The 27,534-nt window shown below is 38.6% G+C and overlaps 1 protein-coding gene across 1 annotated transcript in view; it reads right to left on the bottom strand.

Annotated features, from left to right (window-relative positions):
• Positions 1-15,411: 15,411 nt before the first annotated feature.
• LOC101403881 (uncharacterized) overlaps positions 15,412-27,534 on the bottom strand; it is a 49,231-nt gene continuing 37,108 nt past the window's right edge. The window contains exon 5 of the mRNA XM_087444250.1: positions 15,412-22,910. Coding sequence (XP_087300376.1) covers positions 21,121-22,910 — 1,790 coding nt within the window. The 3' untranslated portion in view covers positions 15,412-21,120. The remainder of the gene's footprint in view (positions 22,911-27,534) is intronic.

Here is a 27,534-nt window from a genome sequence, read left to right on the forward strand (position 1 = left end):
ATGTCAACAAAGAAATGGAAGATAGAAAAAAAGAACCAATAAGAAATGAAGAATACAACACTGGAAATGAAAAATTCACTAGAGGGACTCAAAAGCAGAGTAGAGGATATAGAAGAACGGATCTGCGAGCTGGACGAAAGACCAGAAGAAATTACCCAAGGTGAACAGGTAAAAGAGAAAAGAATTAAAAAGAGTGAGAACAGTCTAAGGGACCTCTGAGACAACATCAAGTGCACTAACATCTGTATTATAGGTGTCCCGGAAGGAGAACAGCGAGACAAAGGGGCAGAGAATCTATTTCAAGAAATAATAGATGAAAACTTCCCTAGCCTAAGGAAGGAAACAGACATCCAGGTACAAGAAGCACAGAGAGCCCCAAACAAGATAAACGCAAAGAGGCCCACACCAAGACACATCATAATCAAAATGTCCAGAATTAAAGATAAAGAGAGAATCCTAAAAGCCGCAAGAGAAAGTCAAGTTACATACAAAGGAAACCCCATAAGGCTATCAGCTGACTTCTCAGCAGAAACCTTACAGGCTAGAAGAGAGTGGCACAATATATTTAAAGTGCTAAAAGGAAAAAACTTACAACCAAGAATACTCTACCCAGCAAGGTTATCATTCAAAATGGAAGGAGAGATCAAAAATTTCCCAGACAAGCAAAAATTAAAGCTGTTCGTCAACAAGAAACCAATGCTACAAGAAATGTTAAAGGGACGGATTTAAGGGAAAAAGACCACAAATAGGAAAAATTATCTGTTTCCATGATAAGAACATAATGGATTCAAAGGCGCAAAAAAGACGTTAGATATGATATCGAAAACATAAAAGGAGGGAGGAGGGGAGTTAAAGAGTAGAGCTTTCAGACAGAGGTCAAACAAAAGAGACCATTATTCTGTATAGAAGAAGAAAGGAACAGAGAAGGACTACTAAAACACTGAGAAAAAAAAAAGTTAAAAAAATGGCAGTAAGTACATACTTATCAATAGCTAATTTAAATGTCAGTGGACTAAATGCTCCAATTAAAAGGCATAAGGTGGCTGATTGAATAAAAACACAAGGCCCATATATATGCTGCATACAAGAGACACACTTCAGACCTAAAGACACTCACAAACTGAAAGTGAAGGGATGGAAAAAGATACTCCACGCAAATGGCAATGAAAAGAAAGCTGAGGTAGCAGTACTCCTATCAGAAAAAATAAACTTTAAAAACTGTAAAAAGAGACAAAGAAGGGCATTATATAATGATCAAGGGACCAATCCAACAAGAGAATATAACACTTGTAAATATCTACACACCCAAGGTAGGTGCACCTAAATATATAAAGCAATTATTAACAGACATCAAAAGAGAAATAGACAGTAACACAATAATAGTAGGGGACTTTAACACTCCACTTACACCAACGGATAGATCAACCAAACAGAAGATTAATAAGGAAACATTGGCCTTAAATGACACACTAGAACAGATGGACCCAGTAGATATATACAGAGCATTCCATCCAAAAACCGAAGAATACACATTCTTTTCAAATGCACATGGAACATTCTCCAGGATTGATCACATATTAGGCCACAAAACAAGTCTCCATAAATTTAGGAAGACTGAAATAATACCAAGCATCTTTTCTGACCACCACGGTATGAAACTGGAAATCAACTATAGGAAGAAAATCAGAAAAGCCACAAATACATGGAGATTAAACAAAATGCTACTGAACAATGACTGGGTCAACGAAAAAATCAAAGAAATCAAAAAATTCTTGGAGACAAATGAAACTGAAAATATGACATGCCAGAATTTATGGGATACAGCAAAAGCGGTTCTAAGAGGGAAGTTTATAGCAATACAAGCCTATTTCCACAAACAAGAAAAATCTCAAATAAACAATCTAACAATGCACCTAAAGGAACTGGAAAAAGAAGAACAAAGAAAGCCCAAAATCAGTAGAAGAAGGGAAATAATAAAACTCAGAGCAGAAATAAATGAAATAGAGACTAAAAAACAATAGAAAAAATTAATAAAACCAAGAGCTGGTTCTTTGAAAAGATCAATAAAATTGACAAATCTTTATCTAGACTCACCAAGAAAAAAAGAGAGAAGGCACAAATAAGTAAAATCAGAAATGAAAGAGGAGAAATTAAAACAGACACCTCAGAAATACAAAAGATTATAAGAGAATACTATGAAAAGCTATATGTCAACCAATTCGACAATCTGGAAGAAATGGATAAATTCTTAGAATCATACAACCTTCCAAAACTGGATCAAGAAGAAGTAGAGAATTTGAATAGACCAATCACCAGTGAGGAGGTCAAAACAGTAATCAAAAACCTCCCCAAAAATAAAAGTCCAGGACCAGACGGCTTCCCCGGTGAATTCTACCAAACATTCAAAGAAGACTTAGTACCTGTCCTTCTCAAACTCTTCCAAAAAATTGAGAAGGCGGGGAAGCTCCCTAACTCATTCTATGAAGCTGACATTACCCTGATACCAAAACCAGACAAGGACAACAAAAAAAAGAAAACTACAGGCCAATATCACTGATGAACATCGATGCAAAAATCCTCCACAAAATACTAGCAAATCGCATACAACAATACGTTAAAAAGATTATACACCATGATCAAGTGGGATTTATTCCAGGTATGCAGGGATGGTTTAACATTCGCAAATCAATCAATGTGATACACTACATTAATAAAATGAAGAATAAAAATCACATGATCATCTCAATAGATGCAGAGAAAGCATTTGACAAGATACAGTATCCATTTATGATAAAAACTCTGAATAAAATGGGGATAGAAGGAAAGTACCTCAACATAATAAAGACCATATATGACAAACCCACAGCTAATATCATCCTCAATGGTGAAAAACTGAAAGCTATCCCTCTAAGAACAGGAACCAGACAAGGATGCCCACTCTCACCACTCCTATTTAACATAGTACTGGAAGTCCTAGCCAGAGCAATCAAGAGAAAGAAATAAAAGGGATCCAAATTGGAAAGGAAGAAGTGAAACTGTCACTATTTGCAGATGACATGATTTTATATATAGAAAACCCTAAAGAATCCACCAGAAAACTTTTAGAAGTAATAAACGAATATGATAAAGTTGCAGGATACAAAATCAACACACAAAAATCAGTTGCATTTCTATACACTAACAATGAAGTAGCAGAAAGAGAAATTAAGAATACCATCCCATTTACAATTGCAACAAAAAGAATAAAATACCTAGGAATAAACTTAACCAAAGAGGTGAAAGATCTGTACACCGAAAACTATAAAACATTGCTGAAAGAAATTGAAGAAGACACAAAGAAATGGAAAGATATTCCGTGCTCTTGGATTGGAAGAATTAACATAGTTAAGATGTCCATACTTCCTAAAGCAATCTATAGATTCAATGCAATCCCTATCAAAGTTCCAACAACATTTTTCACAGAAATAGAACAAAGAATCCTAAAATTAATGGAACAACATATTTATGGAACCTGATAAATCCACAAAATTTATGGAACAACAAAAGACCCCGAATAGCTAAAGGAATCCTGAGAAAAAAGAATAAAGCTGGAGGTTATCACACTCCCTGATTTCAAAATATACTACAAAGCAATAGTAACCAAAACAGCATGGTACTGGCACAAAAACAGACACACAGATCAATGGAATAGAATCGAAAGCCCAGAAATAAACCCACACATCTGTGGACAGCTAATCTTTCACAAAGGAGCCAAGAACATACAATGGAGAAAAGAAAGTCTCTTCAACAAATAGTGTTGGGAAAATTGGAAAGCCACATGCAAAAAAATGAAAGTAGACCCTTACCTTACACCATACACAAAAATTAACTCAAAATGGATTAAAGACTTCAATGTAAGACCTGAAACTATGAAACTTGTAGAAGAAAACACAGGCAGTACGCTCTTCGACATCGGTCTTAGCAACATATTTTCAAGCACCATCTCTGACCGGGCAAGAGAAACAATAGAAAAAATAAACAAATGGGACTACATCCAACTAAAAAGCTTCTGCACAGCAAAGGAAACCATCATCAAAACGAAAAGACAACCTAACAATTGGGAGAAGATATTTGCAAACCATACATCTGATAAGGGCTTAATCTCCAAAATATACAAAGAACTGATGCATCTCAACAACAAAAAAACTAAGAACCCAATTAAAAAATGGATAAAAGACCTGAACAGACATTTCTCCAAAGAAGATATACAGATGGCCAACAGATACATGAAAAGATGTTCAAAATCATTAACTATCAGTGAAATGCAAATCAAAACTACAATGAGATATCACCTCACAGCCGTCAGAATGGCTATAACTAACAAGACAGGAAACAACATGTGTTGGACAGGATGTGGAGAGAAGGGAACTCTCATACACTGCTGGTGGGAGTGCAAACTGGTGCAGCCACTATGGAAAACAGTATGGAGATTCCTCAAAAAATCAAGGATAGAGCTACAATATGATCCAGCTATTCCACTGCTGGGCATTTATCCAAAGAACTTTAAAACACCAATGCATAAAGATACATGCACCCCTGTGTTCATTGCTGCGTTATTCACAATAGCCAAGACTTGGAAGCAACCTAAGTGCCCATCAAGGGACAAATGGATAAAGAAGATGTGGTATATATACATAATGCAATACTACTCAGCCATAAGAAACGATGAAATCCAGGCATTTGTGACAACATGGATGGACACTGAGGGTATTATGCAAAGTGAAATGAGTCAGAGGGAGAAGGTCAAATACCGCATGATTTCCTTCATTAAGTAGTAGATAATAACAACAATAAACAAACACATAGAGACGTAGATTGGATTGGTGGTTACCAGAGGGGTGGGGGGCAGGGGGAGGGCGAAAGGGATAATTCAGCAGGTGTGGTGATGGGTTGTAATTAGTATTTGGGTGGTGAACATGATGTAATCTATGCAGAAATACAAGTATAATGATTTACACCTGAAATTTATACTATGTTATAAACCAATGTTACTGCAATAAATAAAAAATTAAAAAAAAACCCAAATGTATCACAGATTTCAATATAAAATGAAAAACTATAAAACTTAAGAAAAAATGTTACTTCTGGAAATCTTCTTCCAGAACTAGCGCTACACAAAAAGTTCTTAGTCATGACTACATACACATGATCAATAAAAGGAAAAAAAAAATTGATAAACTGAATATCAAAATAAAACATTTACTCTGTGAAAAGCAATGGCAAGAGAATGAAAATACAAGCTACAGAGAAAATATCTGCAAACCATATATCCAACAGAGGACTTGTATCCCAACTATATAAAGAATTCTTTAAACAGTAACAAAACAAACAATCCAATTAGAAAATGGACAAAAGGCATGAACAGATGTTCATGCCTCATTTACCAATGAGAATATGCCAGTGTGTATTGTATAATTCTTAATTTTCTGTATATTACAATGTTTTGAGGAGCCAGCCCTAGTGGTCTAGTGGTTAAGATTCGGCACTCTCACTCTGGCAGCCCAGGTTCATTTTCCATTGAGGGAACCACACCACTCTCTGTTGGCTGTCACACTGTGGTGGCTGCATGCTGCTGTGATGCTGAAAGCTCTGCCACCAGTATTTCAAATACCAGCGAGGTCACCCATGGTGGACAGGTTTCAGCAGAGCCTCCAGACTAGACAGACTAAAAAGAAGGACTTGGCCACCCACTTCCAAAAAAACTGGCCATGAAAATCCTATGGAACAGCAGTGGAGCATTGTCTGATATAGCATCAGAAGATGAGGGGATGGCACAAAAAGACCAGGCAGGGTTCCACTCTTCTGTACAAAGGGCTGCTAGGAGTCGGAATCAACTCAACAGCACTAACAATGATGTTTTGATATTTTAAAAAATGCTTTCTGGCTAGAGAGACTGCCTCTCCCAGGGGTAGTCAATTCTTAGAGATAGCAAATGACTAAGCCAGGAGCAGGACTTTGATATGCAAATTATCCAGAGCTATAGCTCCTCTATCTGGCCAGTACACCCCAGGAGGCAATATTCCTCAACCTTAATAATGCCAGGGCCAGGTACCAGGCAACTTGAGACCACCCCTGTAGTTTAAAGAAAAATGCAAATATTCAAATAAGGCAATGCTAAACTCGTTACTCTGCTCAGCCTTGCCTTTTTCATGGAAACCCCAATAAAGGCTCTGGCCTCGGCTTTCCCCTTGCTCCTGTATACTGCCACCTTACCAAACCTGGCACTCCACCCATGGCACTGCCAATTGCAGTGCCAATGTGCAATGTCCCTGATGAACATGATGCAAAAATCCTCAACAAAATATTAGCAAACCAAATTCAACAATACATTAAAAGGATCATACACTAAAATCAAGTGAGATTTATTCCAGGGATGGTTCAACATCTGTAAAATCCATCTGACACACCACATTAACAAAATGAAGAATAAAAATGACATGATCATCCCAATAGATGCGAAGAAAGCATTTGACAAAATTCAACATACATTTATGATAAAAACTCTCAACAAAGCAGGTATAGAGGAAATATACCTGAACATAAGGGCCATATATAACAAGCCCACAGCTAACATCATACTCAGTGGTAAAAACTGAAAATTTGTCCTCTAATATCAGGAACAAGACAAGGATACCGACTCTCACCACTTTCATTCAACATATTATTGGCAGTCCTAGCTAGAGCAATTAGGCAAGAAAAAAAATTAAAAGGTATCCAAATTGGAAAGGAAGAAGTAAAACTGTCACTATTTGCAGATGACATGATATTATATATACAAAACTCTAAACACTTCATCAAAAAACTATCATGACTGTTAAAAAACAAAATTCAACTGAGTAAATTTTAAAGATCTTTTCGGCTTTATTCAACGATTCATGATTTGGGCAACATTCCATCTAGCAGATAGAAAGGAGCTCTGGCAAGCTGTTCAAAATCAAAGACTTTTATAGGCAGAAGGGAGCAAAATAAGAAAGTTATATTAGCAAAAAGCAGACTGATTGTAGCAAGGTCACTTTCCTTTATCAGGTGGGTGGCCTATCAGGCATATTACCTCACTAGTGCTGACCAGGTAATTCCAGATTGACTGAGTTAAGATTCCATTCCTGGGAGAGGATGAAACTGTAATTAAGTTAGGTATTAAGTCTCAGTTTGGTGGTGTGAGGCTTAGCATCAGTGACTCCATTTTGGGCCTGTTGTCTCTTTTTAACAGAACTAATAAATTCAGTAAAGTTGCAGAATACAAAATCAATACACAAAAATCTGTGGTGTTTCTATACACTAACAACAAACTATCAAAAAGAGAAATTAAGAAAACAATCCCATTTATGATTGCATCAAAAAGAATAAAATACTTAGGAATAAATTTTACCAAGGAGGTGAAAGACCTGTACACTAAAAACTATAAGACACTGACGAAATAAATTGAAGAAGACACAAATAAATGGAAAGATATTCCATGCTCACAGATTGGAAGAATCAATAGTTAAAATGTCCATACTGCCCAAAGCAATCTACAGATTCAATGCAATCCCTATCAAAATTCCAATGCCATTTTTCACAGAAATAGAAGAAATAATCTTAAATTTGTATAGAATCACAAAAGACCTCAAATAGCCAAATGAATCTTGAGAAAGAAGAACAAAGCTGGAGACATCACACTCCCTGATTTCAAACTATATTACAAAGCTATGGTAATTAAAACCATATTATGGTATTGGCATAAAAACAGACATATAGATCAAAGGAACAGAATAGAGAGCCCAGAAATACACCTATGCATATATATATGGTCAATTATTTCTGATAAAGGAGCCAAGAATATACAATGGGAGAAAACAGTCTCTTCAATTAATGGTGGTTGGTTGGAAAACTGGACAGTCACATGCAAAAGAATGAAACTAGAACAATTTCTTATACTATACACAAAAATTAACTCAAAATGGATTAAAGACTTGAATGTAAGACCTGGAACCATAAAACTCCTAAAAGAAAACATCAGCGGTAAGCTCCTTCACATAGGTCTTACCAATGATCTTTTAAAATCTGACACCAAAGCAAAAGGAACAAAAGCAAAAATAAGTGGGACTACACTAAATTAAAAAGTTTCTGTACAGCAAAGGAAACCATCAACAAAATGAAAAGGCAACCTACCAAATGGGAGAAAATATTTGCAAATCAGATATCTAATAAGGGGCTAATAACTAAAATCTATAAAGATCTCATACAACTTAATAGCAAAAAAAAAATCTCATTAAAAAACAGGCAGAAGATCTGAACAGGCATTTTTCCAAAGAAGACATACAGATGGCCAATGGGTACATTAAAAGATGCTCAACAGCAACTAGAAGGATGTGCAGCCATGACATACAACAATATACTGGGGCTTTGGGGGGAAAAAATAAATAAATAAAATCTTTAAAAGATGCTCAACATCATTAATCATCAGGGAAATGCAAATCAAAACCACGAGATATCACCTCACACCTGTTAGAATGGCTATTATCAAAAAGAGATAAATGCTGATGAGGATGTGGAGAAAAGGGAACCTATGTGCACTGTTGGTGGAAATGTAAACTGGTGCAGCAATTATGGAAAGTAATATGGAAGGTCTTCAAAATATTAAAAATAGAGCTACCATATGATCCAGCTTCTGGGTATTTATCTGAAGAAATTGAAAACACTAACTTGAAAAGATATACGCACCCATGCGTTCACTGCAGCATTATTTACAATACCCAAGATATGGAAACAACCTAAGGGTCCATCAATGGTTAAATAAATAAATTGTGGTGTAAATATATATATATAATGAAAAATTGTTCAATCATAAAGAATGAAATCTTGCCATTTGTGACAACCTGACCTTGAGGGCATTCTGCTAAGTGAAATGTCAGAGAAAGGCAAATATCAAATGATCTCTCTCATATGTGCAATCTAAAAAAAAAAAAAAACCAAGCTTATAGATACAGAGAACATATTGGTGGTTGCCAGAGGCAGGGGTTGGGGGAGTTGAAGAAATGGGTGAAGGAAATCAAAAAGTAAAAAATTTAAAATAAATAATAAATTGCAGTGTCTATAGTTAATAAGATTGTGTATTTGCAAGTTGCTAAGAGAGTAGACCTTAAAAGTTTTTCATCACAGTAAAAAAAATTTTAACTATGTGTGGTGATGGATGTTAACTAGACTTGTGGTGATTTCACAATATATACATATATTGAATTATGTTGTACAGCGAAACTAGAATAATGCCAACTATATCTCAACAAAACCATTAAAATTTAAAAATAGATGAAAAAAGTTGCATAGTGTAATAACTGTTGAAATCTAAAGTTTGTAGTCTATTAAAATTGGGCCAATGTCATTTTCCCGGTTTTCATATTGTACCATAATTATGTAAGGTGTTGCCATTCAGGAAAGCTGGGGAAAGGGTACAAAGATCTCTCTGTACTAACTTTGCAACTGTCTGGGGATCCACAATTATTTCAAAATAAAAGGCTTTTTTAAAAAGCTAACTCGCCCTATCAGCGAGAATAGACTTATTTATTGTTCATAAATGGATTTCGCAAACAATTATCCCCATAATTCATCAATAAAAACCCCAAGGCCCTGCATGTGTGTTTTTATTGGGAGAGGCACAAGGGGACGGGAAAGCAGAAATGCTGTGGAGGAACCAACTGGGCAATTTTCTCAGTGCTTCTGTCTTCTCTTTAGTTTACATGATATACAGCCGTGCGTGTGTCAAAGCAGCAAGCGTCAGAACTTCTGCGCCAGGGAACAGGATGAAACGTACCTCTTCAACTCGAAGTGCGCTACCTCACTCGAGCTGACTGAACGCGCGCGGGCGCCTGGGGCCGTCCCAGAGCGCAGGCGGACCTCCCAGGGCGCCCGCGCCCGCGCCGCCCGCCGGGCCGGGACACGCGCCGCGTCAGGACCCGCGCGGCGCCCACCACCCGGGGCTCAGCCGCCTCGGGGCGCTCGTCCGCGGAGTGAGGCGGCGGGGTCGGTGAGGGCTGCTCGGCCTGAGGGACGACGGTGCTCCGTTATTTAATAAATCGTCCCCAAGGAGGAAAGCGTCGCGCACCCATGACGACCACGACCACTGCGGCCCGCGCGGGGGGCCTCGTGGGGCGGTCCTCAGACCTCCCGTCGGCGGGGAGAGGCCCGGCCATGCGGGCCCTTCACCCCTCAGCCACTCGCCGCTCCCTCAGGGGCGCCGCCGATCCCGCCGGAAAGCCGCGCTGCGCAGATGCGCCGGCCCCGACGCCTGCCAGGGCGCTCCACAGACGGAGCCGAGCCTCCCGGAGCCACTTCCCACGACGACGCCGGCGAGAAAAGCAGCGCCGTCTCTCGGCTCCGCTCTCCTGGGCGGGCTGACCCATCTGTGGCGGGACCCGCGCGAGGAGACGCGGGACTGACCAGGAGCGGCGGGAACCGGCAGAGGTCCGCGCAGGCCCGCCCCCTGCCCGCCGCCCCTGCGGCGGATGCGCGTCACGTGAGCCGCTCGCGGCGCACGACCCCTGCGCACCCTCCCCACAGCCCACCGCCCCAGGCTGGGTTGGGCGCGCGGCCAGACCTTCGGTGGGGCACTAGCCTGCGCTCACGCCCACGCCGTCCTGCGCCAGGGCGCTCCCCGCACGCGCTCGAGTGTCCTTCGGACCCACCTGCTTCCCGGGGCTTGAAGGGAATGACAGGGCCAGCGCCCGGGGGGTGTACAAGGGAGGCCCGCCCACATCTCGCGACTTCGGGAGACAGAGGAGAGGGCGGGTTGCCGGAGTCCTCTGTCTTCTCCGAGGACCAGAGTGGTGGTGGATGCTGTCAACCCTGGGTTCCTTCGTTGGTCTCAGATGCTACCTGTGTGAGCAACAGATGAAAACCCCGAGACATCATGACACCTACATGGCGGAGCTCTGTGGGGGAACTCAGGAAAGATGAATTTCCTTGGTGCGACTGATTAGAAGAATCCAGCCATGTTTTCTGAGCCAATGCCAGGATCCTGACTACCCATTTCCTACTTACCTGGTGCCTGTCCTAAACCCCATGAGCACTGCATGCATTTCCTAGTAGTATTATCCATTGCCCTCTTCTCCCTTGGAGCATTTTAAAATCCTGTTAATCAACTGAGCACTTGAGGGTCTCACGGAATTTACTGAATATGTTTACAGAACACTGAGGTCTAAGCCTCTTTATAATTTTGTGCAGCTTAACTTATGGCTGGGAACTGCCGGCTCTATTTCAGCATAAAACTGGGAGTGAACAATGGAATCTCCATGTTTCCCATCATTGCATCTTCTGGGACAACTTCTCTAGTCCAGGAGTTCTCAACCCCAGAGCTATTGCTATATTGATGTTGTGGAGGGCTGTCCTGTGCAGTGTAGGATGTTGAGCAGCATCCCAGGCTTCCCCACACCGGATGCCAGGCAACTCTGTCCGTCTTGAGTTGTGACAACCCAACTTGTTTCCAGACATAACGAAAAGCCCCTGGGAGGCAAAATAGTGCATATTTCCAGTGCAAAGTCTGCAGGCAACAAACTCAACTCTGATTTTCACCCTCACTTTTGAATTATAGCATCGTATGACATAGAATTCTGGATTGACAGGTTCAGCCCGCCTCCGCACCTTATGTTCCGGCCTCCACTGTTTCTGATACTGGTCATTTACAACGTTGTCTCCAACTATGTAATGCCTTTTTGGAATCTCTTCAGATTTCCTCTGTATCTTTTCTTTCAACAGTGTTGGTAGGCGTGGTTTCCTTATTAGTCTTGCTTGGGTTTGCTGAACTTGTTTTAGATGTACAACGTGGTGTTTTTCACCAAATTTGGGATATATTCAGCCATTATTTCTTCAAATACTTTGACACAGCAAATATCATTCTCTCTTCTCCCTCAATTACATGTTCGATCAGTTATTTTCCAACAGATTACTGAGTCCTTGTTTAATTTTGTAAAAACTATTTTTATCTCTAATTTTCAATATGGATAACTGCTGTTATATTGAAAGCTTACAAACCCTTTCATCTATAATCTCTAATATATTATTAAACTCACGTAGTGATTTCTTAACATTTCAGATATTCTATTTTTCAGTTCTATAATTCCCTTTTGGTTCATTTTTATACTTGACTTCTCTGCTGAGATTCCCCATATCTGTTCACTTATTTCTCCCCAATTTTAAACAATAAAACCAGCAGTTTCAAAATCCATGTCTTGTAATTTCAACATCTGGGTCATTTCAGACCTTTTCTGTTGGCACTTTTTTCTCCTGATTTTGGGTCACATTATTCTGCTTAACATGTCAGGTAATTACTGATTTATGCTGGACATTTTAGATATGTTGTAGTGATTCTAGATATAATAATTTCCTAGGGCTGCTGTAACAGATTACCACAAACTTAGTGGCTTAAAACAAATTTTTTTCTAAAAATCAACGTGTCAGCAGGGCCACACTCTCTCTGAAGACTCTAGGAGAGGATCCTTCCTTTCCTCTCTAAGGTTCTGGATGATCCCAGTATTTCTTGGTTTCCAGACACATCACTCCAATTTCTGCATCCTGGTCTGTTTTTCATAAGGATACTCTCATTGGGTTTAGGGTGCAACCTAATCCAGCATAATCTCATCTCAGTCCTTACCTTAATTACACCTGCAAAGACTCTATTTCCACTAAGGTCACACTCTGAGGTTCCGGGTGGACGTGAACTTTGAGGAGACACTATTCAACCCACTACACTGGATTATGTTGACTTCCATTATAGAATACTGAGTTTTGTTCAGGCAAGCAATTGAATTACCAGTGGACCCTTCTGGATCTGTTAGGCTTTGTTTATTCTTTTGTAGCATTGTGTCTATTATGGTCTTGAACCTAATTCTAGAGCATGGTCCTTTCACTAGGGCAGCATTTGATAAACTTTTACTTTTTTTTTTTTTCGGAGGAAGATCAGCCCTCAGCTAACCTCCATGCCAATTCTCCTTTTTTTGCTGAGGAAGACTGGCCCTGGGCTAACATCCATGCCCATCTTCCTCCACTTTAGGTGGGATGCTGCCACAGCATGGCCTGACAAGCAGTGCGTCGGTGCATGCCGGGGGTCTGGACCCATGCCACCAGCAGCGGAGCGCACGCACTTAACTGCTACTCCACGGGGCCGGCCCCTAAACTTTTTCTTTAAGGAGACAGATAATATATATTCTAGGTTTTGAAGAAAGAGGCAAAATGGCTACTACATAGGTACTTAACAAGAGAAAAAGACTTTAAAGAAAATTGTTATTCACGAAATTCTAAGTTTAAATATAATAATGAGTACAAGTTTATGTAATATGGATCTACTGAGAATAGAATTCTGATTTAATTGGGGTTCAAAGTTACTGTATCGTATTATCAAAATCAATTGCAAACTGTCCACCTGTTAATGCTGATCTATAATGAGATTTTACATATTTCATCTTTAAAAATGTCTTTCCACACAGATACATCCTGCCAAATACTAAGTGCTGGTATATGACTAATTGAGCATATTTAGTGCTAGGAAGGCATTTACAGAATTCTGTTTGATTCTTCTCTAGATATTTGCCTCTCAACAAGTCACTACATCATAGAAAAATCACTTCCAACTAAATTGCAAAATTTAATTAATTTTGAAGGCAATTTCCTTTACACCTGCATCAAAGTCCCAAAAAAATGCCATCAGTAGTTTGAGCTCGTAAAACGTGGGAAGGAAGATACTCCTTCTTGTTTTCAATTTTAAACCACACAGGAGTGTATAGTGCAGCTTGATATTACTTGTGATTCAAACATAGTCGTTGAAATGACTACCACAGGGTAAGTTTCATATATAAGTACCATTTTGTCTTGTAACTTTAAGTTGAATCCTGCAAGATTATCAAATGTGTAGCAAAAGCTAATTTCCAAAGGCATTCACAGTTCATTAATAGTGCTGAGGGCAGTTGTTCTCATTCAGAAAAAATTCAATCTTGACTATGAACTCATAAAAAAAAAATCACAATATTTACCACTAAGTCATTGACCAGCTCTGTGGTGGGTCAAGTCAAACTATTCAGCTTCTATTTCTAAAAAAAATTCAGGAATCTCATGAGAGTTAAGTCCATGAGAGCAAGTGAAGTTTTACTGTTCACACTATTAACACGTAAAAGGTTAAAATATTTCAGCAATGTTCCTTTTGATGAATAATACAATAAATAACAAGGTTTCTAAATTTGTGCAACTAAGCCTTTTTCTGCTCTACACATATTTTTACCACCATCAGTTGTAAGACATCTTAGCAGATTCCACTTCAGGTTATAGTGAATAAGTGTTTTCACTTCTTTTAAAATATTCTCAACTGTATTTGTTCCACAGAGACCGTTCACAAAGCTTAAATTCTTTTTTTTTTTTTTTTTAAAGATTTTATTTATTCATTTTTTCCCCCCAAAGCCCCAGTAGATAGTCGTATGTCGTAGGTTCACATCCTTCTAGTTGCTGTACGCGGGACTCGGCCTCGGGTTGGACGGAGATGCGGTGCCTCGGGGCGCGCCCGGGATCCGAACCCGGGCCGCCAGCATCAGAGCGCGCGCACTTACCCGCCAAGCCACGGAGCCGGCCCACAAAGCTTAAATTCTTTAGTCACTTCAAATACAGCAGTGACACCTTGAAAAAAAAGCAATAGAGCAGTACTGCTAACAACTGTTGGTTCATGAACAGCCAAGGAAAACCACTTAAATCATCTGCCTTTTTTTTAATTGACTATTAATGTTGTTCTGACTGTCCTCAACTCTTAAGGCAAGTGTTCTCACCAAAAGGATAAGAATCTTAAGTAAGTTTATTTTTTTCCAGACATAATCTTCAGCTGCTGCAATCAAACACAATCTAATTAACTCAACATTAAACAGCTTTCCTTATTCGGCCAACAAACCATTTGAAAACGGTTTGATAGTCACATTTTATTTATTTTGTGAAGTAATTCTGTGATGAGATGTTCTATTTAAATTTTTCTAATTTTTCTGGCAATTGCCTGCCTATGAGATGGGAGAATTTTAATGAGGGCTTAGTATGATAATGCCTACATATATAGTACATTTTTGGCACATCTATAGTGTCACTATTTTCATTTCTAAAAGTGTTGACAATTCAACAACAAAATCTACACTCTGCTGTACTTTAAAAGTCCACTTTATCTTCTTTTCTTGTTTAGACATGATATTCACTGGTAACTTTTTCAAACTTTGCAACACCGTCAAGTTATAATTACACTACTGGAATTTATAACAACATGAGCAGCAGTGTGAAGCAATACAAGTGCCACAATGAAAGTGTCTATGTTGCAACTACTAAATTCTGCTGTTGTAGTACAAAAGCAGCCATAGACAACAAGTAAGCAACTGAAGATAGCTGTGTTCCAAAACTTTATTTAAAGACAAAAAACTCTAAATTTTTATCATTTTCATGTGTAAAAAATATTCATTTGAATTTTTTCAATCATTTAACAATAAAAAACCATTCTCAGTCTGTAAGTTGTATAAAAAGAGGCAATGGGCTGGATTTGACCCATGAGCCAGTTTGTTGAGCCTTGCTCTAGGATATAGTCTGTACTCCTAAGGCTCAATATTCACCAAATGCTCAAGGTGCTCAGCAAATTTTCTCAACAATGGATGCCCAAGAATGCCCACATCTCTCAGCACTGCATATCTGATATCACCATTTAGCTCTCAGCTGGAAAGGAGGTGATGTCTGCTAAACCTCATGGAGCCTTGGGCTGCATATACTCACCCCAACCCTTTGCCAAAGATTCATGTTTATCCATGGTCCCTAGCATGTTTGCCTGTATCCTTAAAACACACACACACACACACACACACACAGAGCAGAGCTTCAATGGTTCTTTTCTGAGCATCCTGAGGCATGCTGGTGCTAATCAGATACAGGTAACGTTTCATATACATATTTACAACTTTTTCTTTTACAAAAAACATTGCATATTTTAAAACAAGCCCCACTGATAAAGCACTCGAGGAATCCACTTAATGTATAGAACTGCTCTTAAACATTACACTACATGCTATCCCAACAGACATATACACATGGTATAAAAACGCACCGATACAAGCCACATGCATGCACACCCAGAATGCAATTTTATACAGAAGTGAACTCATTTCTTAAAGACACAGATTAGTAAATACTTAAGTAGTCACCTTCTCACATACCATTCTCAAAGATGCACTTTTCTTAGCTCCACAGAGCAGGGTGCTAGACCAAGATCCACACAAGTTGAGTGAAGAGCCTCTACCCTGAAGCTATCATCCTGCAGTAAGGAAGGCCACCAGCAAGAAAGGAACTGGTAGATTCCCCTGGGTCTGTCTCTAGACTTCAATCCAACCTCACCCCTCAAAGGCACTGATAGCAATCACTGGAATCAGAGTATGTACACGAGAACAGAACTCTAAGTGGTGCTCAGGACCCAACCCAGACCCCTAAGCTGACCCCCACCCTTCTGACCACTAAGACTGGCAGTATCATATACTAGAGTGGCTATGAAATGGGACTTGAGGGTTGACCATGATAGTCATGAGCTTCCTAGGGGTCACTTCTGAGCAGTAGTTGAAAAATTACAGGTAATTAAACTATTAAACACTAAATATTTGATGGAAGCCATATTCTCTTCCTAGCAACATGTAACAGAAACATATTCATGAACTTCCGGGGGGAAGGGAGCCTGAGCAGTGGTTCTCGACAATTCTGAGTCAGTAAACCAGTGACCATTTTGAAAAGCTAAAACAAGTCATGAATTCTCATGTCAGAAATATGCAAAGACCCACATAAATTTGAATCTATCTCATTCCGCTAATGAACTCCCTGCAACTCATTTGTGGGACTCAGCTTAGGACGGGCTGGAGGTGGCTCAGAATGTTTATTTCCTAGTTACCTCACACTGAAGATTATGTACTCAAGATGGGAGGACAAGGCCCTAGGATACAGAGGAGCCTAAGCCTGCGACGCAGGCAGCCACCCAGCCTGACGACAATCCCTAGAGTCCTTCCTTCTAGGTGGGTTATACAGCTGGGTTGCCTGTCATTTTGGCTATCGGGTCACAGATGGTTGATGGCAGACTTACACAGTCACCCAGTTAACAAAGCAGGCAGTGAAATCATAGTAGTATAATAATAATAAAGTTTAGTAATGTGCAGTTAGAAAACCAGCTGAGATCCAGTGTCATTCTGTCAAACAACCAAACAGGTAAGGAAAAGGTGACCTGTGGTGAGCACTGAAGAGAATGCTCCTCAAGTGGATCACTGCATGCAACAGTGAAAAACCCTGTCAATAGGATTCTTTTGTGCCTGTAGTAGCATGAAGAGCATGAAGAAACAGGTACACAGAAAATCTAACTTGTCCAGGATCCCAGATGATCCTACCGTTTGTTGGAACAATAGTTCAGAGACAGGTAAGAAAGATCCACAAGGCAAGAAGGAACAAGCATGAATGTTTAGGGCTCAGACAACATTCTCTAGAGGATGAAGTGGTGTTGGGGAGTGTCCTCTGGACGTGTGCCAGCGAAGACGGAAAGCAGGAAAGGCCTGACTCCCATATCACTAGGACTGTGTCTCTGAGTTTCCCAGGAACCAGCTAAGTCAGTTGGTTGAGTTGGTTATACCTTGTGGGTACCTGACTGAGATGAAATTAAATGCTTTATCAGCATTTTAAAATATTTCTTCAAGAGGGCTTAAAATTATAAATATTTTAAGAAAAACAAAATTTTTGGAAAAAAAATGAATAAAGAACTTGCTCTATAATGTAAACTATTACAAAGGCAAATTAAACATTATCATGATCACAACAGGTAAAAGAACAGATTGGTAAAAGCAAAAGTTATCAGAAACACATAATAAAAGGACAGAAGCCAATCTGAATAAACTTCCACTGACTTACCTCAGATGACAAGTGTCAAAAAAAATAAACCCTAGTTAAGGATTATAACCTACTAAATGAAGAATATGAGTCTATACATAAATTAAAAATTCTGGAGAAAGGAAAACCCTTCCATACCATAAGCACAAGAGGAATAAAAGAACAAAAAATGCTTTTGCAACTATGGTAATAATTGATTTGGGCAATGATCAGAAATAAATGCTAAAATTAGTGGGTGAAAGCTTCAGGATTAAGAGGACATATGTATAGCCTGAATGTATCTCCTCACAAGATATTAATATAAAGGGTAAAATCACTTTTTTGTGAAGAAACATGAAAGATACTATATTAGCCAAATAATCCAATTCAATATTGTTATCAATGGTACTAATTAACAGCATGTGCTTCCTGGTATGATGTACTGTGAAATCCTCAACACTTGTATTGCTACAAAGGTTCATAACCTAACTGTAACTATAAGGAAACATCAGACAAATCCTGTTATTTATGTGATTAATAAGAAGAGTTGCGGTCAATAGCTAAAGATCATTCAGGATGTTGTCAGGGGATCCTCCCATGTGACTTTTCTGATACATACCAACTTGGCACTTTCATAGCTTGTGTTAACTGAGGGATCTCTAGTATATGTCAGTTAACAGGCAGACTCAAACCTATAACAGTTCAGCAGAGAACATTTTTTTCTTCCTCACAAAAGTCAGACTATCAGAGGAGGAAATTGTTCCACACAGTAATTCCTGAACCCTGACTCCTTCCATGTGGTACCCTTTCATCTTCAGTGTAGCAACAAGAGACAGCAGAGAATATATAGGATGAAGAGGGCTTTCACGGTACTTGTTTTTACCACATTCCACTACCTAGAAGTTGGTGATATTACCTCATTTGGATGCAAGTGTGGTTGGGAAATTTACACTAGTTGTGGGCCTTGGGACAAAAGGAAATGAAGAATATATAGTATGTGGGATAGTGGTCTGTTTTAAATTATATTACTTATATATATTATATTGCGGGTTGACTTCTGGAACAATTTCCCAAATCCATTACCTTAAGATTTCTTTCATCTGGTTAATACACTATGAGGTCTCTATTGCTCTGTGCATTTTCTGCTGTACCGAGAAAGGTGGCTTTTGGCTGAAGTTATCACATTGCATTCTAGATTTTCTTCACTGTGTGTGAATTCTCTACTCAATGAGATTCAGTCTTTGACAGAAAGCTTTCACGTTTTCATTCCTTTCTCAATCAATGTTTCTCCAGTGGAAGTTTACTTAGAGTTGAGTTCATACAGAGTATTTCTTATATTCATTACCTTCACAGTGTTTCTTTCCCCAGAAAATTCTATTAGTGGATGAAAGACTGTCTATATATATTTCAAAGGTTTCCTTCCAGTGTAAATTCTTGGTATAGACTGAATGTTTATGTCATCCCCAAAGGCATATGTCAAAACCTAATCCCCAATGTGCTGGTACTTGGAGGTGGAGGCCTGTGGGAGGTGATTATGTCATGAGGACAGGGCTCTTGTGAATGGATTACTGCCTTTATACAAGAGGCCCCAAAGAGCTCCCTTGCCCCTTCCTCCATGTGAGAACACAGCAAGATGGCCATCCAAGGACCAGGAAGTTGATCCTTACCAGACACCGAATCTGCCAGTGCCCTGATCTTGGACTTTCCAGTTTCCAGAACTGTGAGAAATAAACACTTGTTATTTAAGCCAGTCTACGGTACTTTTGCTATAACAGCCTGAACAGACTAAGCCAGTTCTCTTATGTTTAGTGAGGAACTTCCACATTAATTTCTCTGAGTTTTGCAATCTTTTCTTAGCCCTGACTTGTGGCTGAGAGTTTCCCTGCACTCATCATCTTTATAGTTTGTCTGAGTTCCCTGATGTTCTCAAAGATGTGATTTCTGGCTGAAAACATTCCAAGATCCATGACATTTACAGGGCTGTTTATGTGTATAAGTTGTCTTTAATTTAATTGTCTTTAAGTTGATTTAATGTAAGATTTGATGTATGGATGAAAGTTTTTCCATATTCATTACATTCGTACGTTTAATTCCCTGTGAGTTTTCTGATGGTCTGAGATTTCACTTCTGGTGAAAATCTTCCCGACATCCATCACATTTATAAGGTTTCTCCTCTGTGTGAAGAAGGGAATCAATATGGCACCCCAAAACAAGCCACTTTGGCTTAAGGATTATTTTGAGCTGAAAGCAATTGAAAAACAGTAGACACAGAAAAATCCATCCTCCCCCTATCTACCTAAAGGCAGGGCATAAATCTCCCTTTGTGAAGTTTTCCTCATTCCCTCTCCCATTATGAGGTAAGAGGATACAACTCTTATCATTGAAGATGGCACCAACTAACATCTGCATAAACAAATCTTACTGAAATAATCCTTATCATCCATTGGATTCCCCATATATTTACCTTTTCACAATTTACCACCTCTAGAAGCTCAAAATCCTATTCCTTTGGCTAGTCACTTCTCTGCAAATGTATTTCCCTTTTGTTAAAATGGTATGTAAGCCTCAAGGTCTGACCACCTCTTTTTTTTTTTTGTGAGGAAAATCAGCCCTGAGTTAACATCCATGCTAATCCTCCTCTTTTTGCTGAGGAAGACCGGCTCTGAGCTAACATCTATTGCCAATCCTCCTCCTTCCCCCGCCCAAAGCCCCAGTAGATAGTTGTACACCATAGTTGCACGTCCTTCTAGACACGGCCTCAGCATGGCCGGAGAAGCGGTGCCTCGGTGCGCGCCCGGGATCCGAACCCGGGCCACAAGTAGCAGAGCACGAGCACTTAACCGCTAAGCCACGGGGCTGGCCCCTGACCACCTCTTTGGGGTTTTCATTTCATTTCTGAGAGGCCACTCCACACATATATGAAATAGACCTTTTTCTGTGTTAATGTCTTTCAATTTGCAGGGCACCAGTCACTGAACCTAACAGAGCAGTGAAAGAGTTATTTTTCCTCCCCTTGGCTTTTTACATCCGAAAACCCTCTGAAAATTTTCCCACATTACCACATGTATAGGATTTCTCCCCCCCTTTGTGAGTTTTCTCATGTTTCAATAGGTGAAACTCACTGCTGAAAATGTGATTCATTATACTCGCCTGTGTGAAGTGCCTCATAATTTTAGTTTGGAGAGTTAAATTGCAAATGAAAGCTTTTCCACATTAGTTACATTCATAGGGTTTCTCCATTGTGTGAATTTTCTGATGTTTTCTAAGGTCTGACTTCTGGCTGAAAGTTTTACCACATTCATTACATTCATAGGGTTTCTCGCCTGTGTGACTTCTCTGATGTATTCTAAGATGTGATATGTAGGTGAAAGCTCTCCCACATTCATTACATTCATAGGGTTTCTCCCCTGTATGACTTCTCCAATGTATTCTCAAGATTGACTTCCAGAGGAAAGTTTTCCCACACTCAAGACATTCATAGGGTTTCTCCCCTTTGTGAATTCTCTGATGTCCTCGGAGGTGGGACATGTAGGTGAAAGTTCTCCCACATTCATTACATTCATAGGGTTTCTCGCCTGTGTGACTTCTCTGATGTATTCCAAGGCTTGACTTCTGGCTGAAAGTTTTACCACATTCAGTACATTCATAGGGTTTCTCCCCTGTGTGAATTCTCTGATGTCCTCTGAGGTGTGACATGTAGGTGAAAGCTCTCCCACATTCATTACATTCATAGGGTTTCTCCCCCGTGTGACTTCTCTGATGTCCTCTGAGGTGTGACATGTAGGTGAAAGCTCTCCCACATTCATTACATTCATAGGGTTTCTCACCTGTGTGAATTCTCTGATGTGCTCTGAGGTGTGACATGTAAGCGAAACCTCTCCCACATTCATTACATCCATAGGGTTTCTCACCTGTGTGACTTCTCTGATGTATTCCAAGGCTTGACTTCTGCCTGAAAGTTTTACCACATTCATTGCATTCATAGGGTTTCTTCTTCGTGTGTGTTTTCTGATGAACTGCTAGGGATGATTTCCAGGAAAAAGCTGTCCCACATTCATTACATTCATAGGTTTTCTCACCTGTGTGAGTTCTTTGATGTACCATGAGGGATGACCGCCTAGAGAAGGATTTTTGACATTCATTACACTCATAGTGCTTTTCTCTTCCATGAGTTCTCTCATCTGTATTGAAGGCTGACTGAGAATCGAAAGTTTCCCTACATGTGTTATCACAAGATGTCTCTATTGTGTGAGTTCTCTGTTGTACTATAATGGCTGAAATGTGGCTAACACTTTTTCCATATTCGAGAGGTTTCACACCTGTATGAATTCTCTGATACTTTCTGAAATGTGCTTTTTGACCAAAATTTTTCTCTCCTGTATCAGTTCTCTGAAGTTGAGTAACCCTACCGAAATTGTTCCCAGTTTTATTACATTCATCTTCATTAAAGTCAGAGTGATTCTTCTCTGTGTGAATACTTGGAGAGACAATAAGGGCTGAGTTATCATGTAGGTTTTTTCCAAATTTATAAGATCTCTCTTTTGTGTGGGCACTCTTATGTGTAATCAAAGCAGCCTTATCATGGAAAGCACTACCATGTTCACTATATTCAAATGACTGCCCCAAAGTCTGAAAAGTCTGATGCTGAATAAGTTCCTCAACATAACTAAAACCTTGCAAATTTTGATTATAATCAAAAGATTTCTCTCCAGTATTGGTTCTCTCATTTCTAGTACTGAAATGAGATGCATTAAACTCATCAGCCTTTTTTTTTGAGTAATTATGTGGGGCCAAAGGGTAGAGATCCAAGTACGTTGGCTCCACAGAGTCACATTTACAAGGTATTTTTCTTGAAGGAAAAATGTCTGTGCCCAGATTAAACGGTTTTCCTGAAACTTTCTCTTGCTCTGTAGTCAACGTTTGGTGGTTGCTGAATAAAACTTGACAGAAATATTGGTCTTGGTTTTCCTGGTTCCTCTCTAAAAGATCAAGTCGGCAGTCTTCTAAAAATGAGAAAGCCAAAAATTCCTTATGAAACTTAACATATTTTTTATGAAAAAGGGCTTATATACATATGCTTTACTATATATTTGACATTTTTGTTTCTTGCTAAGTCTCCCAACAATATACTAGTTCCAAGTATATATTATCTATATTCACTTTTGGGGTGGGGGACTTGCTGTAGTGCAAAAAGGGAAAAGAACCTGAAAATGAATATCATGTCTGTTCAGCATTTGAAAATATAATCTTTAAACTTGGGAAGAGAAGTGGGTATAAAGGAAAGAAAAGATGAACGGGAAACAGAAAGGGTTTTAAGGGAGTTGGGTCCTGGGAACAGGAAAATAAGAGAATGGGATGAATTCAACAATGACCAAAAAAAAAAAAATCAAGGACAAGAATTTTAGGGGTTCCAGCAGAGAAAGGGTTTGGATTAAGGTGATTATCAGGATTTAGGTTCTTAAACTATCAAATAAATATAGATTAAAATGGCAAGATACTCACCAGTCTACATACTTCCATTTGGAGGTTCGCCTTTTTCATTCTACACGTCAACCAAATTAAGCTTATAATGGCACAAATTTCCTCATGTTTAAAGACACAGTCCTAAAGCCCAAGATCTAATTCTCCTGCCTGTAATTCTTAGGAACACAAATGCCCAGGAGGAAGCATAAAAGTGACCAGAGGAAAAACCACCTTTCCACCTGGATTGGATTCACTGCTCTATCCTGCCTCTGGTACTTGGATTTATATTAGCGTTATTCAAAGTAAACCTTTTTTGACCTTCAAATCCTAAGTATCACCTTTTTAAAATGCTCACTCATTCTTGAAACCAGTTTTAACCCTGTCCCATATTTGACTCGGCTTTCTACGCACTGTTCAACATATCTAGTTTCTACCAATTGTGAGAACCTTAAGAATCATGTTTCACCCTGCTCCCATAAATTTTGGAAATATCCTTTATATTTATCTATCATTAAAAAAAAACAGTGTGTACATATGACTATTACCACACTGCTGCCCATACTCCATGCAATGATGTCAATCAAGCCTTTGCTAAAAACCTAAGATGGTCCAGAGCCCACTGCTCCAGGAAAAAAAAGATGAAAAAGTTAAGAGAGATCTTTCTGGAAAACAAAGTTTTACACTACCTGTATATACTTCAGGTGTTCAAACTACCATTCCACAAATCTACCGGTCCACAGTATTTTCTGTATTAGTCTGGTCAGGCTTTAGTCCTGCTTAACTGGTTCATTTCAAAAAATAATGTTGTATGTGCATTCTTTCCTAATATAACCTGTATTTCAGCCTTTGCACTACTCCTAATCTAGATATTCTTCAGGGTGAAACTATTTAATAATCTAGGTTATAGATTATTACATAGTTTTCTAGATGTCCTTCAGGGCAAAACATTCAAATTAAAAAATTACCTAGGCATAAACCTAAAAAAACACCTACAGGATCTGTATGCTGAAAATCAAAAAACCCTGATGAAAGAAATCAAAGAAGATCTAAATAAATGGAGAAACATGCCGTGTCAAGGACTAGAAGACTCAATCTAGTAAAGATGTCAATTTCCCCCAAATTGTTCTATAGATTTAATTCAAGTCCTACCAAAATCCTCACAGGATTGTTTATTTGTATATATATAGACAAGCTTGTTTTAGACTTTATATGAAAAGGCAAAGAACCCACAATAGCTAAAACAATTTTGTTAAAGAAGAAAAACTTCTACCTTATGTTAAGCCTTATTAAGTAGCTACAGTAATCAAGACAGTGTGGTATTGACAGAGAAATAGAAACACAGATCAATGAAACACAAAAGAGATCAAAAAAATGACCAACATAAGCACAGCCGACTGATTTTTGACAAAGGTGTAAAAACAACTCAATGAAAGGACAATCTTTTCAACAAATGGTGCCAAACAACTGGACATCAACAGGCAAAAAAAGTGAATGCTGACCTAAACCTCACATTGTGTACAAATATTAATGCAAAATATATCATGGATTTAAATGTAAAGCATAAAACTATAAAATTTCAAAAGAAAAAACAGAAAATTTTTGAGACCTAGGGCTAGGCAGGGAGTTCTTAGACCAAGAAGCGAACAATCCATTTAAAAAAATGTACTAAATTGGACTTCATCAAAATTGAAAATGTCTGTGCTATGAAAGACCTTAAGAGGATGAAAAGACAGCTATGGATTGACAGCAAATATTTGCAAACCACATATTCAACAAAGGTCTTAGTTGTAAAGTAATATCAAAAAAATTATAAAATTGGCAAAAGAAAGAACAGATACTTCCCTAAAGAGGATATACATATAGCAAATCAGCACATGAAAAGTCATCCAACATTATTAGCTATTAGGAAAGTGCAAATTAAAACCACAGTAAGATATCACTACACACCTATTAGAAGAGCCAAAAGAAAAAAGAGATAATAACAAATGCTAGTGATGAGGCAGAAAAAATGGATCTCTCATACATTGCTGATAGAAATGTAAAATGGTACAGCCTCTCTGGAAAATTAGTGGCAGTTTACATAACTAAACAAGTACTTACTCCATGAACCTGGAATTGCAACTTTTGGGTACTTATCCCAGAGAAATGAAATTTTCACACAAAAACCTATACACAAATATTCATGGAAGCTTTATTTGTAATAGGAAAATACTGAAAACAACCCAAGTATCCTTCAGTGATTGACTCACTGAACAAACTCTGGAACATCATACAATGGAGTACTACTCAGCATTAAAACAGAATAACTTATTGATACATGGAACAATTTGGATAAACTTCAAAGGGAATATGCTTGGTGTAAAAAAAAAAAAAAAAAAGTGAATCTCAAAAGGTTATATATGATTCCATTTTTATAACTTCCTTGAAATGACAAAACTGTAGAAATGGAGAACAGATTAGTGGTTGCCAGGGGGCACAGATGACCACTAGGGGGTGGGGGAGTATGAATACAAAAAGGTAGCACAAAAGAGTTCTTCTGTGGTAATGTAAAGAGTTCTGTATGTTAGCTGTGGTGGTGGTTACACAAACCTATTCATGGGATAAAACTGCACAGTTATACATGCACGCACACACAGATAAAATGCAAGTTAAAAGAACAGTAATAACCAAGTAAGATCAGTAGTCTAATTAACAGTAATGTACCACCATCAATTTCCTGGTTTTGATGCTGTACTACAGCTACTAAGATGTCACCACTGGAGGAAAGTGGTGGAAGGGTACACAGAATCTTTGTACTATTTTTGCTACTTCCTGTGAGTCTATATTCTTTCAAATAAAAAGCAAAAGAATGCTAGAAATAATGAGATTTGTTTAATGTTTAACTATTATAAGAGTTCCATGGGAAGACGGACAATTCAGAGATGCTCACCTTGCCTTACATTAAATTTGTACATATAAAATATTATTAATATGAATATTTCGGAAATTGTATGCAAAATGAATTTGTACAGATTTGTCAATGCCCTCACTGTCCAAAACGTTCACAAAAAAATATTTACCAAAACTGTCATTAATCACTTCTACAAAGTTTTCCTATATTTATCAGAGTACTGGCAATACTTTGCATAATCTTGGGCAACAAAAGTATAGTACTGTCAGTTATCATTTCAGTTATTATTTTAAATGTTAACCTGGCCAAAACCTTGCTTCTTTATTTAAACCTCTAGTGTCTTTTAGGTCAGTACTTTTCAACTCGGGATGTATTTCAGACTTAACTGATGATGTTTTGTAAGAAGATCCTTCTCTAAGACTTATTCCAGACTTACTGAATCTCTTTACTTGATATTCTTGTATATTAATGGTATATTACTGGTGTATTATGTCTCAGGATTATTGTTACAAGTCAAAAATTTTCCTCTATAAAGTTTTGTTCATAGGGCCGGCCCTGTGGCTTAGCGGTTAAGTGCGTGCGCTCCGATGCAGGCGGCCCGGGTTCGGATCCTGGGCGCGCACAGACGCACTGCTTCTCCGGCCATGCTGAGGCCGCGTCCCACATACAGCAACTCGAAGAATGTGCCACTATGACATACAACTATCGCCTGGGGCTTTAGGGGAAAAATAAATAAATAAAAAATTAAAAAAAAAAATAAATAAAGTTTTGTTCATAAATTTTCATGATCAAATGTAACATTCACTGACTTCTTTGAAAACAAGTTTGTTTGTTGTCCTTAAAGATATTTTGCCTAAAATGTTTTTTAAAGGTGACTTTGTTAACTTTTTCCTATCACAGAAATAACCAAATTTCCTTATCAGTGCGTTATTCTTATTATGCACAGCAGAATTTTCCCATTTGAAAATTATTAGTAATAAATTAACCATAGCCATTATAAGTCTGACATCTACAGGCGGCTTTTGTTTAACTCTGACGTTTGCCTGAAAGCTCTTATAAACTAGGCTAGAGGTTGTGTCATCAACAAAGGGCAATCTCAGAACCTCAGGAAAAGAGGCTGTATTAAGCACTTCAACTACTGACACTTCAATGAAAAGACTCTTAAAAACATGCTTTCAAGCTGACATCATTTAGAAAACTTTCAGGTCATTAAGGTGCACTGAGTCAGAATTCTTTAAGTCAAGAAGCAGACAATTTCATGAGACTGGTAACCC

The sequence above is a fragment of the Ceratotherium simum genome, chromosome 20 (genome assembly GCF_057802395.1).
Source record: "Ceratotherium simum simum isolate JZ-2026a chromosome 20, ASM5780239v1, whole genome shotgun sequence".
NCBI classification, from domain to species: Eukaryota; Metazoa; Chordata; class Mammalia; order Perissodactyla; family Rhinocerotidae; genus Ceratotherium; species Ceratotherium simum.